This window comes from Marmota flaviventris, chromosome 7 (genome assembly GCF_047511675.1).
Source record: "Marmota flaviventris isolate mMarFla1 chromosome 7, mMarFla1.hap1, whole genome shotgun sequence".
Lineage (NCBI taxonomy): Eukaryota > Metazoa > Chordata > Mammalia > Rodentia > Sciuridae > Marmota > Marmota flaviventris.
Genome location: NC_092504.1, coordinates 128,538,989 through 128,558,634, shown reverse-complemented (window position 1 = coordinate 128,558,634; position 19,646 = coordinate 128,538,989). Strand labels below are relative to the sequence as shown.

The window sequence follows — 19,646 nt, the reverse complement described above, 5'->3', positions numbered from 1 at the left end:
AAGACAATGAAGGAAGAGAGGGCACAGATTCTTGACTCGATAGCATCATTACTGCATGATCATGTCCTTTACAAGTGGGAATAAAAAATACCTTCCATATCTTATACTACAGTATGTTTAAGGAAGTCCTATTTTTCACTTAAATTCCTTTTGGGCAGTGTAAACCATGCACAGATGTATACACTCACACACGCACACACACACACACACACACACACACTTTTGGATAAACGACGTGGAAATAGTGAGTGTACAAGCCTATCAAAACTTTGCATCTTAGAGTTTGTTTCCTTTATTCTAATTCCATGGTCACCAAGCTACCTCTTGACTATTTTAACTCCTATTAGATTTGGCTACATGGAACAGATGTACTGGCCAAAGAGATGAGAGTTTCTGATAGATTTGACAGTTGTACATACATTTTTTAGTATATTAGAATTTTGTCAAATTTTATTTATAAATCAGATTCACTACCTAAAAAGAGTTAATGTCACAATGAGAGTTTCTATGAATAGAGTCTTAAGAGGCATCAAAACCAAAAGATAGTGTGAGTTGTTTGAGCAAACATCCTGTTAGAGAGAATCAGCTGTGAAAGACCCACGTGAGGCCCTGGGACCATGTGAATATGGAGAAGAGGGTATCAGGCAATTCATGTGACTCGCATTAGGTGTAACAATGGTGGTGTTGGTAGGGACAAGAACACCTTTGTTTTGGGTCCATTTCTGATGATGACTTTGTTCTGTGGTCTATTTTTTCCACTCCCCCCAAACAGTTTTGAAATATATTGTTTCACTATGCTTTTTAAAGTTTGATGGGAGACTTAGGACAGGTCTTCTAGAAAGGGAGAAATGGATTCACATGCATATAACTTATTAATAAACGGCTTGCAGAAGGGGAAAGGAAAGGGAGTGGGGAGAAAGGACTGAGCAGAGGAAGAAACCAAGCAAGCGGGTAGCCAAGTCCCCACCTCTGCTGACCCTGCAGGGAGCTCTGGAGCACACCTAGTGTCTCAGAGTGTGTCCAGCATGTTAACTCCTTTCCTATCCTGTACAGTGAGGCACTGGATAAAGTCACTTACAAACTTGTAAGCATTTTCAATTCTGGGGGTGGGTGCAGGCAAAGCCAGGCTGGGCTGTGGCTTTGAGAGATGTTATGTGGGCTGTAGAAATAAGAACTCGAGGAGGGCGGGGATGTTACTGATAGTGTCCCCGGTAGTGGAGTGAGACCCCTATATTACTCCCCGCTAACATATTGATTAATTTTGTGTTCATGCAGTACATCCTCAGACCTTTTTATTTTTTGAGATTGGATCTTGCTAAGTGGCCCAGACTTGGCCTTGAACTTGCGATCCTCTTGCCTTAGCCTCCTGAGTAGCTGGGATTAGAGGTGTGTGCCACCATGCCTGCTTTATTTCTTGATTCTTGCCCCCCCTGCCCAATTTTTATTCTCCATTTTCCGAGTGCTCTGAATGTGCCAGCTGGAAATTGAATTGCTATGGTACTGAATGGATAAATGGACCCCAAGATGTCCCCTGCCAAGGAGACTTCTCCCTTCCCTTGGTCATACCCTCCAGAGTACACCAGCAAATTTAGAAAGTTTCAGTTGTGAGGTTGGATTAAAAAGGGCAGGAATGATTGATGTCTATTGTTAAACAAATCTCTAAATCGTGACATCCAAATTTTGAGAAAAGAACGGCAGTTAATCAATTAAAACCCAGGCATAATCCGTCCACTTATTTTAATGCTGGAGATCCAGGGAGAATCCCAAAATGAACTCTACTTGGGATTGATTCAGATAATGATCATTTATTTTTGTTTTGTTTTGTTTTTTTTTTTTCTTTAAAAGTGGTATGTCAACATCACCTCATTTCTACATTTCAGAGTCCTGTACATCTCTTAAAAGGAAATAAGCAATGCTCAATGTACAAAGTAAAAACAGAAAACTAGAAAAATCTGAATCAAATGGAGCCAGTTGCCATAGGTCATACAGTACAAATTAGTCATTAGATGTAATCTGAAGTGCAATACCACTGTTGTGATGATGAGTGAAGGAATGAAATAAAAATACTCTATTTTAAACAAACAGTATATATATATTTATATGTATATATTTTTTTTACAGATAGTAGACCCAGTGATATCTGCAGTATTGTAAAAACTTATGTACAAATAACTTTTTTTTTAGACATTACATATACATCAGCACCGTAGTAAAAACAAAACAAAACAACCTTATTAAAATCTACCTCTCTATTTGTTGGTCCCAGGACTGAGCGGCTGGAGGAAGCTTTGAGGAGATGATGGTGCCTCCCCCTCTCCATCAGCCTCCTCCAGCTCCTCCTCATTGCTTATATATTCATTTCCTGAACCTTGCAGGAAAGGGTAATAATTATGAATCTGTGTCTTCGCATTTGTTTTCTACTTTTTGGTTTTCATCTGTTTCCTCTCAGCTTCCCTCCCCATTCAGGAAGTTCACGTCACCCTGCCACCACCTTCCATCAGCCAGGTGCCTCTGGCCTCCCCTCCTGCCCTTGGCTGAGCAGGTCTAGACTCCTGGCAGATGCAGAGCAAGTCAAGGGCGATGCCTGCCTGCCTCCTCCGCACAGTTCTCTGCCCAGCTTTCCCCTGGAACTCGCCTTCGGCCAGTGCGGCCTCCATGGGTTCTGACCTCCTGTGCTGAGTTGTATGTTGGTGCACAGAAGGGAGCCAGCAAGTAGGACACGAGGGGACCAGGGACAGGAGGAAAGTCCATTCAACTTGTGCCACTTTGCCTCCATGGGAGGGGAGGCAGACCAACAGACATGGAGGTGTCACTTAGGGTGGAGCTGAGAACATCAGAGGACACCTGCACAGAATTCCCGAAGTGGATCATCTTGCCCTTAGGAAGGAACCTCCCCCAGTTCACTATCCAAATCTGGAAGGTGGAGCTATTGATTTTTCTGCTCCTCCATCTCTGGGGTTTTATATTGGTGTTTGATGATGAGAAAGATGTTGTGCAAGGCCAATTTTAGAATGACAACCCTGGGATTCTCACCAAGAGAGTCAGAACTGGTGCTCTCCAGGCCACTCCTCTCTGGGGGTATCAGAAGTATCAGACGTGTAGCTCATGTAAACCCACACCCAAATATCAGCGCAGCGCACTCCGTTCCAAGCAGACATTCGTTCCACTCTATGCAAGTGGGAGAAAGAGTCTCCAGTGTCCCCTTGGCCTCCCAGGCATTGTCTCAGTTTTGCATTTATTCTGACTTTGCTCCAAAGCTTCACCTCTTCTTGGATGGTCTTTAAGGAGAAGCAAAGGCAGGCTGGGGTGCAGTGAGGGGGTCCAGAGGCAGGGGTGAAGGAGGAGGGCTGGCTGACCCACCCAGTCCAGCAGGGGTCCCTCCACCCTGTGGTCACCAGGAGCAGATGAGAGCCACCTGCATGTCTATTATTGTATTGACCCCCAAAGACTCCGCTCAATCTGGAGTGGTGATTGGCATGGGGCAGCTCCTTAGGACTGCCGGAAGGCCCTTTTCAATCTCAGCTGGCCTGAGGTTTGTGGGCAGGGACAGAAGACAGGCCTGCACGATCCTTTGGGATCAGTCCCTGTTCTTCCTGCCTGTTCTGCAAATACAGGAGCGTGTCTGGAAGGCGCGTCTCTTCCCACTCAGAGACTGGAGCGTTTCTGACCTGCACCTGCCTGTGCGGTGGCTAGCAGCCTCTGTGGGACTCTCCCTGGCTGATGCTCTGTCTCGTGTGTCTCCTAAGCTGTAGTCCCTGGACCTGGAGCAGGAGGGCTGGCGGTACCTCACCTCTGGCCACAGTCCAGTCCCTCTGGGCTGGAGCAGCTCTTGCTGGGTCGGGCGATCACAGGGGGCGCTGAGCAGAGGGGCTTCACTTCCTTCGTCTTCCCCGCCTGCCCTCCCCATCTCCTCTTTTACAGCAGGGGTCGGCATGGCGTCTCAGCTCGATTGCTGTGTGAAAACCAGCTGAACGAGGCCCCACTGGGCCATGGTGGACACCTGGATCTTCCACCATCAGCCAGCTGTAGTTTTGCTCAGTTTACGTGGGTCAAAAAAACAAAAAAACAAGGACGGGTCAACATCCTGTTTCTTTTCCACGTGGTAAGCTTGTACCACTGTAGCTGTGGCTCCCGGGACCCCTCTTGACTAGGGGTTACCAAATAATTCATCAAGCTCTTGCATCCACTCATCCCCTGGCCCGCTTTTGATGATGGAGTCCACTAGGTCTGCACTGTCCGGGAGTCCAGGGAAGGAAGCCCCAGCGCCTTCGCTGTAATTGTATGGCATGTCCTGAGGAGGGTTCCGCTCATAGGCTTGACTCTGGCTGCTGGGGGCAAAGCTGCCACTGGGCATCTGCTGCTGCGCTGGGGGCTGGCTGAAGGCTGGCATGCCAGGGACGCCCTGGTTCAGCCCAGACATGACCATAGGCCTCGCCTGGCTGGTGCCCTGCTGCCCCGGGAGTGGCGGCATCATCTGCCGACCCACGGCAGCCGGGTTGAGGGTTCTCACTGTGCCAGTGTTAGCGTCCATAACCGACTGGCTCAGTCCCTGGGGGAAGTGCTGCTTGGTCAGTCTGGGTTGGCCGGCTTGAAGCGGGTAGCTGGCGCCATTGTTGAATGGGCCCAGTTCTCCACTAGTCCTTCCGGGCATTCCCTGCAAGCTCCTCTGTTGCCAGCTTTGTGCTCCTTGCTGGACAGTTCCCATGATGCTCTGAAGTCTTGGTGGGGCTTGGGGCCTTGGTAAGGCCTGGCCCACTGGGCCTTTCATCTGCTGGTGCTGCTGGGTCAGGGCTGAGTTCACCAGCATGCTCTGACCAAAGCCACTCACCATGCCGACCCCTTGGCCAGAGGCAGGCTGCCTCGGCCCCTGGGCTTGGTTGTGTGTGATGCTCATGCCACTTTGGTTTGGGTGCTGCAACATTTGGGTCATTCCTGTGCTCATACTGTACATTCCTGGCTGGCTGGTAGGTGTGGTGCTGTAAGGGGCCAGTCCCATCTCTGACTGGGCCGCAGCTGTGGCCATCGTCCCTGGGTTCTGGGAGGGCCCCATTCCCATCATGCCTGCGTTCTGTGCCATCAACCGTGACGTTCGCATGCTCTGGAGGGCTGCCTGGCTTCTCACGGCTGCTATATCCTGGGGTGAGCCTGCAGGAAAACACAGGACACTCATCACTCACTCTCCTCCATAAACATTATACTGTGACAAGTCGCTGGAATTTCCTTTGGAAATGACAAAATCCTTAATATGAAAGGATTTACTCTGATAATATATCTTTAATAAAAATGATTATTATTTTTTCTAATTATAACATATGCTGATTATGCAAAATTTGGAAATTATTGAAGAGCACAAAGACAAAAATTAAAGTCACCCAAATTTCCGCTACTTTTTGTACTGGGAATTGAACCCAGGGGTACTTAACCACTGAGTCACATCCCCAGCCTTTTTTTAAATTTTGAAATAGGGTCTCACTAAGTTGCTTAGGGCCTCTCTAAGTTGCTGAAGCTGGCCTTAAACTTGCACTCCTCCTGTCTCAGCCTCCTGAGTCAGTGGGATTACAGGTGTGCATTTCAGAAGCAAACTCTCTCTCACTCTTCTGGATATGATGCCATCAACCCAACAGGATACCATTTTCTTTGAAGGTGAGGGGGGAATTCATCTCTCCAGCTAAATTAAGAGGAAATGTCTGATCACGCTGCACATTCTATTTGTGAAGTGGAATGTGGCTCAGTAGGGAATGCTATCAATGGAAACCATTAGGTTGATTTCCCTGGAGACTGGAGTAGGATTTGAGAGGTCGGATGTCATCGTTTCTGCCCAGTAGCTATTTTGACAAATGGGACATTTTTTAGATCCATCCTGTAGATTTCCACATGCTCTGGATTCTTTGACTCATACATGTCAGTTCAAACTGATCATCTTCTAGAGCTAGAAAAAGAAATCATCTTGTTACTTGCCACTTGGCAATGAACTTTGTAGCAAAGTCTACCCTTTCCAATCTGCAGTGACTGTGAACTTCTCTCTGCAGATCACCAACCAACAGTTCTAATGACGCTGTTTAAATGTTGGCCAGAATATCTATTAGCACCAAGTCATTCAACTTCAATTAGGCATTTGAATGAAGCCCTTCTTTCTGATTCCCATAACATTTCCAGACCAGCCAAGTGAATGGAAATGTCACCTGTGGAACACCAGTCAATGTTGTAAAGGGCTGGGAGGAGCACAAAAATAGATTTTTTCTATGGCTCTGCTAATGATTAAGTCTATGGGAAAAAGAAAAATAGTTCTTTTTCCTGGACATTTAAAGAAGATGCAGCACAGGAGCTGATCGATATTATAAGCAAATTTGATCCCATCTGGAACTGTGATGAGAAACCAGCTGAGAACAGTCTAACCTTGTTAAGCCTGGCACCTTGGCAGATAACTGAAGCATGTTTTTGTCTTCCTGATGGGGGTTATTGATTTCTGGGCAGCAAATACGTCTCCATATTTTCTTCCTTTCTTTAAGAAATAAAATTATGGGAATTTTGATTATGACTTAAGTTTTTGTGGCTTCTGATCAATATGAGGCTACATTGAAAAATGAAACAGTACTGAGGGGAAACTGAAAGATCTAGAAACTTAAATCCCTAGAAGTATTTCAATTTTTTTTTTTAAGACTAATTATATCCAAGTGATTTTTGGAAAAAAATCAAACCCTCTTGGTCAAACACTGGATGGTAGTATCTCCTTCAACTTGTAATCTTGTTATAAAGTTTTGTGACCTTCACCACTGAATTTGTATCGACTGCATGGCCAATCAGATCGTGAAATGAGTTATTGAGTTGTTTACAAAAAATTTAAGGGAAAAATATTGCTGATTGGATAGACTCAGATTATATAAACAGACTGATGGAGATGATGGCTGGAAACAGATTAAAGGACTTTCATAATTTGGACATTTTAGTTTTATATTTATAATGGATGTTGAAGGACCGAGTATACTCTGGACTAATTTTGTGAATGGGAAATAGGTTCCTTTCTTTAGAAGGCAGAAATGTTGAAATGCCCTTTAACAGGTAGTGAAACATTATTCAAAGCCAACTATTACTTTTACTTAGCATAAATGACAGCACCATCTAGATGCAATTCTTATTTTTTAGAAAAGCATTTAAATATCAGCAATCAGCACAATATTTTCAACTTAAACGAAATATAAAGCTTTCTATTAGCCCAGTTTTATGCCTTCCGTTATTTTAAACATACAAAGGAAAAAAATTCAAATGCATCCAAAGAATTAATTGTCTTTACCTGATTACTAAGTGCGTTAAACAGACTACTTTTTCTTTTTCTTTTTTGTATAAAACAGATATTATTGTGAGACACTGTAGTCACATTAATTTTCTTGTCTGTTGGTTAACATCACCATGTCAGCGAAAATCTTCCATATTCAAACAGAGATGGCAATATGAAGTTTTTTCCCTAAAAGGTTCTATGTTTTATTTTCATTCACAATTCTATATTTGTGAAAAAGAAGCATTTGGTATGGATTATCACTCAGAGGCAAGGAACTCAACAGGAAAAAGGATGGTCATTAAGACCTTTACACTGCGTGGTGGTTACGAGCATGGTGTAATAACCATGCAATAATTCCTAATAGAGCTTCTCTCTGAGGACTGTATTTATTATCTATCAATTTACTATCTTCCCAGGAGCATAACATCACACTATCTAGGGATCCTGGAAAATACTGAACATAGCAAAAAAATTATTATATCTCAGACCAATCAGCTCAGGGGCCCTACTAACTTTTAACCTAGACTCAAAGCATTCAGAAGAGTCATATAAATACATATCTACGTCCTATAACACAGAGGAATTATTCAACTCTGGTGGATCCTTTATTTCAAAAAGTGAGTTATGAACCTAGAAAATTCAAGGGACTCTGTGGTTGGTATATCGGCATTTATGTTTTTAAAGCAGAAATTCTCAAAGTGTGCTCCCCTAGCCAGCTGGATTGGCAACTCCTGAGAACCTGTTAGAAATGCAAACTCTTAGGCCCCAGGCTGGACCTACTGAGTCAGAAACCCTGTTAATGGGGTCCAGCTGTCTGTGCTTTAATAAGCTCTGCCGGTGACTCTGTTGCAGGCTCAAGTTTGAGAACTCAGGTGAAAAGGAGGGCTCTGTATCTGTGACAAAGACTTTATGTCACAGTGACTCTCCCCCAGTCTTCTCCAGTGGTGAAACTTGAAACAGTACTTCTTCAAAGAATACTGGCACTGATCAGTCCACCTGTGCACAGGTCAATTCCTTTTGTCTTTCCCTGGGTCAAGTCCAAAGGGGTCTAGGGCCATATAAATGGTCCAGGGGTGCAAAGGAGTAGGAGTTATTCAAGGCCTAGTGTTTTGACAAGCACTCTTCAACAAGATCTATCAGTAACTGCTAGTGTTTTTCACATTCATTAAGCCACAAGTCATAGTGGGTGATCCAGTATATATATACATGGGTTTTATAAAAGAAACTAACATTTCTGATATTCCCTGATAATTTCTATTGTATTTCATTTAAAACATGTGAGTTATGACTCACTAAATCATTTTAATCATCTGTTATAACCCAAAGACTGAGAAGTGCTACCCTAGGTCATAAATTGTTCACCTAGTCTATTGATCAAATTCCCGAGTGTCACACATGTGCAATGATGTCAGAGTTTGCATATATTTACATATATGCATACTTCTGTGCAGAGGCTCTGTAGCTTTCAACAGATTCTTTTCCCCCCTATTTTTTTTTAAAACTGGTGTGTTACAGTTGTATATAATGTTGAGATCTGTTGTTACATATTTGTACATGCACACCATATAAAAATACAATTTCATATGACCCTTGACTTTCTGAGTTTGGTTTATTTCACTTGTCACAATGAGACAAATGAAGGGACTCTTCCATCCATTTTCCTGCAAATAACATGCTTCCAGCAGATTCTTAAAGGGTCGGTAACATCGAGGGGTTAGAACATTGATCTGGATCCCACTAAACAGGCAGAGGGTGAGAATTAGGGTTTCTGTGGCCCCCTGAAAACTCTTGTGGATAAGATTGGGAAGGGTCCTAGGCTCTTCCTTCAGCCATACGAGACTCTCCAGGGCTCTCTCTTGGAGACTGGGAGGGCTTGATATTCGAGTGGGCCTTCTGCATTTACATGAGGTGGCTACGCTGGCATACAGTGTGCCCACAATTCAGGATTTTTGCAACTGGCAGCAGGTTTGGCACAATTCACTTGGCCTCAAGGCTCTACCTTTCTTCTACGTTCGGCATAGACTAGTGTTTGTTTCAAGCCAGATTCTTCCACTGGGTTGTTGGAAGTGAGGGCTTTGGTCACCTCACCTGTTGGGATTAGCAAGAAAGATACAGCCCAGGATTTTGGGCCCTGTGGTCACTAACATGACCATCTAGACATAAAAAATGCTGATACTGGGCCAGTAGGCACTGGTATGTCCTTACTGGTTGCTAAACTAGTGAGAGACGCTGTTCCTTTGCCAAAAGACAGCTGCCTGAGTCTTCCCTTCCACCACCACCCCATTCCCCCTGGGCTCTCTGTGACCCAGTGACTAAAATGCTCATTCCTAGCACAATAGGGGCCTCCAGGAATCCATTCTGAATGCGTGGTACTCTTCTCCTGCCAGCTGCTAAATATTTGGGAGACTCTCTAGACACAAATACAGACTGTAAGGCAACGCCACTGGCCACTCATTCCCTACACTTTGCCACTGAGAAGGATAAGGCAGAAGAGGTGCAGAACGGCCTCACCTTGAAACTGATTGACTTGCTGCACAGGGTATGGGTTCCGCTGTTGCTGGAGGTGTTGCCGGGGGAGATGAGACTGCTGCAACTGCTAGAACGAGAGAGGACAAAAGAGATGGGGACGTGAGATGGGGGAAGGACACTTGATTATACATCCTGGGAGTTGGGGAAGGCAGGGTTGTTTCCCAAAACTCAACTTTGTGTTGAAAAACAACGTGCAAACAGGAAAGTGTGCAAAGTTCAAGTACACAGGTGGGTGGATTTGTACAAAGTGAACACAATCCATGTAACAGCTTCCATAGGTCTATAACAGCTCCTGGTGCCCCTCTGGTCATCACCCTCCCTTGACCAGGGGTATGATTAGCCTAACTTTTAACAATGTATACTGGTTAAGTCTGCTTTTGTACTTCATAGAAAGGGCTTCAACCTGGCACGGTGGCACATGCCTGCAATCCCAGCAACTCTAGAGGCTGAGGCAGGAGGATTGTAAGTTCGAGGCCAGCCTCAATGACTTAGCAAGACCTTTAGCACTTAGCTGGATGCTGTCTCAAGATAAAAAAGGGTTGGGGATATGGCTCAGTGGTTAAAGTCCCCCTGGGTTCAATCCCCAGTACCAAGGAATAAAAAATAAAAAATAAATTTATTGTAAAAATGGACTAATATAATGCTGCTTTCGTGTCTGTCTTCTTCTTATACTCACTGCTGTATTTGTGAGTTTCACCTGTGCTGGGATGTACACTGATTGTTTTCTTATTCTTACTATTGAATAGCATTGATCCTATGAATATATCACAATTCACCCATCCTACCGCTGGTGGTCATTTTGGGTGTTTCTAGTGTGGGGCTGACATGATATCTTTGCTATGAACATTTCTGTATATGCTTTTGGTGAACATCTTCCTGCATTTCTGATATGTGACTTGCTGCTCATGAGGAATGCGTGTTGAGGGAGGTGGTTTGGACTTGAATTTTCCAACCTTGGTCTGCATGCCTTTCCTTAGCACCAAGGGGACCCAGCTCAAAGGGACAAACAACTACTTTTCAATGACCTGAATAGATGGTTTGGGCATAGGAGGATGCGATCCTCAGGGGCTATATAAAAGAGCTAATCTTATTCCCATGAAGCCACACTGCCTGTAACATACATCTCTACAAGTAAAATATTCAGCATTTACTGCTTTGAGGAAACCACATGGGATTCCACATGTACCAAGATCCAGGAGGCCAGCATTTTCGTCTTTCTTCTGCCACTCCTGGGAATTTGCACTACTAGTATTGTTACCAGTACACCGGGCAGGCTATTACAATCATTATCATGCTGTATGTGCAAAGCAAGAGGACCCAGAGTGAGGTGGAAAGAGAACAGAAAGAGGTATTAGTTCTAGGGCTGCCCCTGAGTAGCTGCGTGACCTTCGGAGGCTGGTTGACCTCCTTCTTGCATGTGCTGAATATGCATGAAGCACCTTCATCTGCAAGGGCTCTAAAGAACCTACAACAAGGCCCTGCTCTTTAGAGTATTCATTATAAAAATAACACACATAGACCACTTCTTACCACATGTGTTGGCTTCTATTTTTTCTCTCGTGTTTGTTCCTGAGCAACTCTATAATTTTCTTTTTCTCTACAAGGCCAGCCAGCATTTCTGGCATCCAGAAGAAAAACATACAGCCTCTACCCCGTTGACCCCAGCTGAGTGCCTACCATAGGACTCTGCAGAAAACTCTTGACATTTATCGACGTGCAGACCATTAAAGAATAGACCAGAAACCATGCTAATCTTTCAGGCAGCAATATAGAGGCATTACTGAGAGTTAGCTGAGCATTTAAAAGTTTCTCCTCAGCTGAACTTCCCCTAATATGCAGGAATTTAGGTCTGGGGTATAGTTCAAGTGGCAGAGCACTTGCCTAGCATGCTCAAGGCCTGGGGTTTGATTCCCAGCATTAAAAAAAAAAAAAAAAAAAAAAAAAAAGGATTAAACTGTGCCACTCACAGAGAGCAACAAACTTGGGCTATGGCCTGGAGTCAGGGGTCAGGAGTCCCATTTCCCTGGGTTGAGTCCCATTGGCTCTGCCTCTCCCTAGTTCTGTGATCTCAAATAAATCACGTAAGCTCCCTGGCCTTAAGTGTGAGCTTTCGTCACTGTGGCTGACATACCTGACAAGAACAACTTAGGGAAGAAAAGTTTATTTTTGGCTCATGGTTTTAGAGGTTCAGTGCACGGTTGACGGACTCCATTGCTCTGGACCCAAGTAAGGCAGGCCATCGTGGCAGAAGGGTATGGTAGAGGACCCCGGCTCTACTCATGGTTCCCAGGAAGTAGAGAGAGGAAGGGAGAGGAAGGCGCCATAAGGAAGAAGGACCCTTCCAGGGCATTCCCCAGTGACCCACCTCCTGCTTGCAGTTACCAATCAGTGAGTCAATCAAACTAGGATAAACTGATTAGGTTACAGCTCTCATAATCCAGTCTCCTCACCTACATATTCCTTTACTAACTGGAGCTTTTGGGGTATATTTCATATCCAAACCATGACACCTTAATTTCCTCATTTGTAAAATGATTGGGCTTCACTATCTCAATTTCTTTCTAAAATTCCCAGTTCTGTTGACCCTTTGTGAACAGATGAGAAGTGACAGGGCCTTGCTCCTGGAGAGTGAGGCATTTAATGTTAACCCACGCCTGCTTTCAACGAGAATCAGTTTAAAGTTCCCACAGATCTGTGATCCCAAATCCTTCTGTTTTCCCTCATATGGCTTTTCAGGAAACCCAAGTGTTTCCAATACACTGTTTCCAAAATTAAAAATTGCCGGGACACTTTCAATGCTGCAGAGACAGAAAATCAGCAAGGTGTTGATGTGATAGGCAGTATTCATTCTCTAGCAAAAAGTTGACAGCTCACCACTTGGAGACCCCCCAGTAGAGCCTGCACTAATAAGTGCTATCTGCAGGCTCAGGGCAAGATGCCATTCTGATGTGGCTGGCACATGGGTTGCAGCTCTTCACGTTGGGTCCCCATATAAGTTAGTACAGAGCATACAGCCTCCAAAGGCATTTGTACACATTATCTCATGCGATTGTGAAACCAGCTATGTGAAGGAAATTATTCAAACTTAATCTGGTAGACGAAGTCAGAGGCCAAGTGGTTTGTTTCAAAATCACCACTGCAAGCAAGAGGATGGGCAGGTTCTCACCCTGAGTAAAATAATCTCGACTTGGACCCCTATTATAAATACACAAGGTTGCTAAAGAATTGCATTCAGGTCACAGTCCCCCTGCCATCTTTTCCAAGGAGTCCTCTCTCTCTCCATGTCCTGGATTCCGAGGGGTCTCGCTCATTTTCTCACCTCTTGATCTCTGGGCATCATTTGATACATCTTCTTCTACACGCTCCCACCTCCTTCTTTATTCCCCCAGGGCTTGGCTGATCTGGCTCCTGAGCAGGAATATCCTGGGACTGGCACTGCGATTTCTGCCTGGTCACCCTGATTTCTCCCTGTGCTTTGGTGGCAGCACACGTATCAAAAGCCATCACTCAACATCTCAGGCACACCTGAAATTTCCTGGGATTGGCCGAGGAGAGGATTTATAAAACCCGGCTTCTCTCTGCAGTTCCATTTATCACTGCCTGAGAGATATTAGCATGGCTGCTTGTCACACACCTTATGCAGGGTGAGAGGGATAGAGGTTTGTTTGTACAATAGCTGCCAGGCGGCTGACTGACCTTGGTAAAAAGGGAGATAATTATACAGCTGTTCAGGAAGCAAAGCAAAAACAGGGAACATGAGTGAACTGTGCCCAACAGGACAATTTTTCTCTTTGGGGGATAACTGGTGTTACTTCGAACTGCTGTTCTTGGTTAGTAGGGACATCGAGATACCTGTGTCCTACCTGGTATCTTGTAAATAGGCGGTGGTGGATGCTTTGTAAATTTCTAGAATTCTGATCTCATTAGGAACATTCTAGAAGGATTACTATGCGTCAGAGCCATGTTGGGCCTTGAGCCTTATATGACAACCTCCCACCTCTCACAATAAAGAAGCTGCTGTGTGAGATCCCCTGGGCAGGCCCCCACAGGGGCCATCTGGGGATCTCTTGCAGGCGGCCTCAGGCCCTCCCTGGGATAATACTAAATCAGGCTCAGGCATCTGTAAAAACAAAACAAATCAAAACCTACAGGAGCGGTCTGCAGGGAAGGCTTTCTTTCAAAGCTGGAGGAATTATATGGCACGGGTGGACAAAGATGCCTAAGGTAGTGGTGTATTTGTGTCAGGCCTTTCTTTAACTCACAGATTTCCCGAGCTGTTTTAAAAGCTGTCAGGAACTTTCTTAAGTTTTCACCCTCTCTGTGACCCCCAGTTCAGGTTTCCAGGTGGTTCTGCAGGCCCTATTGTTCTGCTATTGTTCCCGGTCCATTGTTTGTGACCAATTCTGCAGAATTCTCCGCAGTCCCTCCTCCTGCCACTTTCCTCCCAAGAAACAAAGTTCCTGGAATTATTATTTTTTTGCTTCATGCTAGAAATATGAGGGCCTCAGAAGAATGAGAGCCAGCCCCCACTGCAGGCTGATGACGCGGATCCAGAAGACAAGGAGCCAGCCTCGGATTGAAGAACTGTCTCTGACAAATGGGCCTTCAAATTGATGGCTGAAGTTTGCCTTTTAAGAACAAACTAATTCATTAGAGGAAAAAGCCTAACTAATTGAAAAGCTCTAAATTCTGTAGGTTCTTCTATGGTCCTGGGAATTGCTGGTCTGTGTGCCGGGGACAGGGATTGTGGTGAGTCCCTCACAGACAGCAGGTGCCACATAAGTGCTTGCTGAATGGATGGACCACACCACGGAGGCACAGTACCTGCTCAGCCAGAATCTGCTGCTGCTGCTGCTGCTGCTGCTGCTGCCTCTGCTCCCGCAGGAACTGTTGCTTCTGCTGCTCCATCAGCTGAGCCCGCTGATCAATCAGCATCTGCTTCATGATGGCTGCCTGAGGCTGGCTGCCCAGGAAGCCGGGACCAGCAGGACTGGCCCCAGAGACCATGCTGCTCGAGCCTGGGGGCACAGAGGACTGCAAAGGGCCTGTGGTCCGGGGAAGCCCAACTGGGTGCGGCTCCTGCGGGGACAAGAAGAGAGATGGATGCAGTGATTCCTCTTGGACACTCGCTGCCCTCTCAGGGGAAAGCCCTGGGAGGGGGAAGGGAGCAGACCCTAGGGGTTCTCAGGGGCACCCATTATATTTCTATAAAAACAATCCAGCAGTCCTCAAACCCGGCCTTCCCTCAGTAGAAACAGAGGCTACAGGGGACTGTGACAGAGCGTGGCTTTGTCACAATTTGGGAAGTCTGAGCCAAGTCCAGTGTGTTTCAGGTGAAACTAAAGGATATGAACTGGATTTTCAACTCATTTCCGTGCGCTCCTAGGAAAAGGAATAAGCCCTCAGGCTGGGCTCACCATCATCATGGAGGTGGCATCCTGACCTCGCCCATGATTCTTCCTCCTTACCATCCATTTGGCCAAAATGGACATCTTAGCAAGTAGGAGGGACAAACCCAGAAAAATGCTGGATTTTTTTAAAAAATCAACAGATCTGATATTTGATGTTATTCTAATTGATTACAACATTGAAGGGATTTAAAAATCTTGCTGGTCAGAGTTGTGGATGGTGAGAATTGGCAATGTTTTATTTTGACCAAAGCTGTGTAATCGCTGAACATCTTTAAAAATGGAATCGTGCCTCATGTGTCTAGGATGATTTGAATGTGGGGGGCTGGATTGGGACTCTTGATTCTATAATTGTATGTCAGGGAGTCAAATAATGGCAATTTTTAAGGACTGGGGTCCTGAGGGGATAGAAAGTGATAGAGAGCTAATCCTCTGCAGCCCAAGGACTGGAGGATGTGCTCAGAGAGGTCTAAACAGCTGGCAGAGAGGGCACTATGTAGGAAAAATAGTTGATGGGACATCAGGTGTGGGATGAGATTTGGATTCTAGACACTTCTACCAAGCACATCTGGTAATGGCAAGTATTGTTCTGCAGAAATACTTCTAGATCATTAAAGTTTTAATCAACTAACCTGAACCTAGAGGAGCTGATTTCTGAGGTATATACAAATTAAGTGGGTACAGCTATAAGGACAAAAATGGCCATACCCTGAGTGACTATCATGAGACCTAAAGGAATGTGAACGACTCTGTGGTTGTTTTAAAAATTATTATAATGTGAATTGATTTTTAGCATTTTCCTCTTTTGTGTTGCTATCTTTTAAGGTAGATATTGTTGATCATGCTGGCAGTTTCCTCTCAAAACACAGAGTTCATCTCTGTCCTAGACGGAGAGTCCTGGATTTAATTCCCCACAACCCCAGCTTGCTGTACTCCAGTTTCCTCCCACTGTATAGGTTGATGCTGAGAGCCATAGCCAAGTAGGAATGACCATGGCATTTTTGGTTGAAAGGTGATGCCAGCAAGCCATTGAGATGATAATGATTATGTTAAGATGTGCATTCAATTGGAGATTAGACCCCTGCTGTCTGCCTTGGCCTGCTACTTTAGAGCTCTCCTGGAGAGTTCCCATTGGTTGGGGAAGTGCGGTAGGAGGGAATCCGGAGGAGGGAGTTCCTGTTGGAGTAGTGTGTCCCGGGAGAAGGCCGCATTCGTGATATATTCGCAGGAGTTTTGGAAATAAAGTTTGTTCCTGCTTGAGTGGCTCGTGATTTGTGCCCAGCCAGACTGCGGCATTTGGTGGCCTGTACGGGGGGAACGAACCCCCGACCTTGGCGTTATCAGCACCAAGCTCTAACCAGCTGAGCTAACGAGCCTCTCAGACTTTTCCTTCCACCCGCGGATTTCCATCTACACCACACCTTTGGTTGCACTTCTTCCCTCTTTCCATCCACCCAAACCAACAGATTAAACAAAAACAAAGACCACAACACAACACACTCCTCCTCTTACCCCAGCAACAGTGGCTCAAGAAATTCTGCTAGTTAGTGTAGCAATCAGGGCAAAACAACTAGTAAGTGAATGACCCCTAACTAGCAGACCTAGATTGCTGAGCTTGGTTCTAAATGCAAGATTCTTTCCACTTGCCCTGGCCCTGTCTAGGCTATGCACGGGGTCAGATGCACACTTAAGAGTGGCCTGTAGACCAAATATCTAGCGTGTCTCTCAAGAATGTGCAGTGTCACACATAAATGCTGGCCCTGAAGTTCATAAAACTTTTTTAGGGTGTGTATTTTTTTCTGTAATTAGGTAGAGAGCCATGCAATATTTTTAATGTTACTAAAAAAAAAGTCTAATGCCAAAAAAAAAAAAAAAAAAAAGCCCAAAATCATGATGTCTCCAAAAAGTTTATTTTATGCCTGACCCTTGCAGAGGTCTAGATATTTCAGGGTCTTCTTTCTCCCTAACACTTGCTACCTGCTTTCCAAGCCCTTCCTTCTGACAGGATAGAGCTGTTTCTTGCCACCCATCCAAATGGCTGACTTAACACGTTTACAAGCCAGTTTACACTGATGCATAGTCCATCAGCAAGAATATTGATATAAAGTATTTTTTCTGCATGTTTCAGTATATTTCATGTTTTCCAGTTTTGAAAAGAAGGAAGTTGAAGAGAAATGAGACCCAAGGAAAGATAACAGGTTTTTGTACCTTGAGTTTTTGAGAGGGCTGCCCTGACTGGTCCTGTTTTCTTTGTGCACTTTGAGGTATTCTTGTCCTGTGTGACCAGCTCCACACAGCTGGAGAGTATGCCCCAGGGGAGGAGCGGGAACCTTTGCTTTCCCAGATTTCTCTCCAAAGGGAAAAGAAAGGGAGAGGCAAATGGGGTGATGATGTTCATCTATTGAGCCACTTTTTTTCCCCCGTGGGGGAAAAATACTCCCAAAGGGATAGAATAGTGATTACTTCCAGGGATTCCATTATTTCCCCAAACGATCCTCTCCCCAAAGTTATGCCTTGGGGTTCCTCACTGAAGAACACAGGCAGGAGGGCTGTGTGCACTGGTGAAGGATCACCAATGAAACATCTCAGTACCTTCCCAGCAAGCTCTGCTACATTCACCAGCAGGCGAGAGTCACCTACCGCCCCAGCCTCAGGTGTGTATGGCAAAGTGTGAAGGCGCATCAAGTGACCTGCATTACAAATTAAGCTGGCGGAGCTCCTTCACATTACAGACTTCTTTTAACCTCCAGTCTAAGAAGGCTTAATGAGAAATAGTCTGTCAAATTTCATGATTTCAAGTCTCTGCTCTTGTTTCTAAGGAGGACACACACTGTGTGGTGCAATTAGAGGAAACCAGGCTGAGCTTTCGTCATGCGACATGTAATGCCTGGAAGCCAAATGATGCAGTATTTTTAGTTTTAATTACTGGCTTGTTCTCCACTCCCTGCCCAACGACCTCCCTTGCTTTCTCCACAGAATCTTAATACATTCTCTTCCCCTCAAATCCAATTGGCTACATAGATCTTCATTACTCTCCAAACCTTCTCACTCTCCAGTAAAATAAAGGAAGGAACAAGAAATCAAACCCAATGAACCTGTTTTACACATCTTCCCCCCTCCAGGGACAAGAACTTAGCCATCTTCTAAAGGCTCCAGTGAGGTGGGAGGTGTAAAAAACACCCTTACCTCCCCCAGTCAGTTTTCGACTTCAAAAAAAAAAAAAAAAAAAAAAAAACAGCTGTGGTAAAAATATCTCCCAAGAACAGCCAGCTGTTTATTTATAAATCTGCGCGCAGGGAAGCTTGATTTTCTCTGAAGTGTTTTCAAGAACATGCACGGTGTTTGGGTGAGAGGGGCCGGGGTTACTGGCAGCGAACCAAAGACTGCGGGCTCCTGGGAGGGACTGTCACAAAAGGCTGCCGGCAGGGATGAGGCCGGGGTGACAACGACGTCGTGAATAACGGGCTTGAAAATGCCCAGAGCTGAATCGGGCCTTTTTCAGGCGTTCCTCGTCGGGGCCCTGGGAGCAGCTGCTGTTCTCCGCGCGCCCCAGCAGATGGTGGTGTCAGCCCGGCGCTCCGCACGCGGCCGCCCGCTCCGCCCGCTCCGCCCGCGTCCCCTCCCCTTGCAGATGGCTTAATCAGGACTCGGCTCTCCCCCGCCCCGCGCGTCTGGGCCGCCGCTGCGGACGTGGAGCCAGGCAGTCAAGTGTTACTGCGTACAGCAGGTAGCCTGGCAACTGAGAGCATAATACCGAGCAGATGGTGTTCGCACGGCGTGATGGACATCACACACGACAGCCTGAGACAATCCAGGAATTCCCTGGTGACTCGAGGCCCTCTTTACACAAAATGAGTTCTCTCTCGGTTGCCGTGTATCTCTGGGGTTATCTCCCCCCTCTCCGAGTGACACCGAACTGGTTTCTTATTACCGACTTTCCTCCCAGCCCGCGGGGAGGGCTGCAGGTGGGGGAGGGCGCGGGAAGAGGACGTGGAAGGAAACGGAAGGGAGAGGGGACAGGCTGGGGGCGGGAGGGGACCGCCGATGGGCTCGGGGCGCGCAGTCCGAGAGGGATTGGCTTCCCGGTGGTCCGGGCTGCACCAGGCGCGCGCGGGGAGGGGCGGAGGCGCGGGCCCGGGGACTGTTGCAGCCACCGCCTGGGCTCTGCCACCGCGCGGTCTACCAGCAGCCTAAATGAAATTTAGGATTTTCGTTAAAAAGTCCCCGGGGGCGTAATTTACCCTCTCGACTCGAGCCTGTCTGCTTACAAGTCCTTCGGGGCCTGGGGCTAAGCAGGCGGCAGTGGGGCCCGTGCGCTCCTGGTCTCCCTGTGCACGCGGCCCTAACAAAGAAGCCGGCTCCAGGGTCCCCGCGCTGGTAGGGCGCGTGGCCAGGCCAGGCCCCAGCCCTGGGGTCTCCGAGGGCCTCAGCCA

At 46.1% G+C, this 19,646-nt stretch overlaps 1 protein-coding gene and 1 non-coding gene across 3 annotated transcripts in view; both read right to left on the bottom strand.

Annotated features, from left to right (window-relative positions):
* Positions 1-1,722: 1,722 nt before the first annotated feature.
* Maml3 (mastermind like transcriptional coactivator 3) overlaps positions 1,723-19,646 on the bottom strand; it is a 398,437-nt gene continuing 380,513 nt past the window's right edge. Inside the window, exons 3-5 of one of the 2 annotated variants that reach the window (XM_027926572.3) lie at positions 14,630-14,884; positions 9,788-9,872; positions 1,723-5,145 (exon numbers count right to left, since the gene is read on the bottom strand). In XM_027926572.3, coding sequence (XP_027782373.2) covers positions 4,148-5,145; positions 9,788-9,872; positions 14,630-14,884 — 1,338 coding nt within the window. In that variant the 3' untranslated portion in view covers positions 1,723-4,147. The remainder of the gene's footprint in view (positions 5,146-9,787; positions 9,873-14,629; positions 14,885-19,646) is intronic. The other variant, XM_071614656.1, reaches the window with a different exon arrangement.
* Trnai-gau (transfer RNA isoleucine (anticodon GAU)) lies at positions 16,514-16,589 on the bottom strand. The gene has a single exon. It is a non-coding gene; the product is annotated as a tRNA-Ile (tRNA).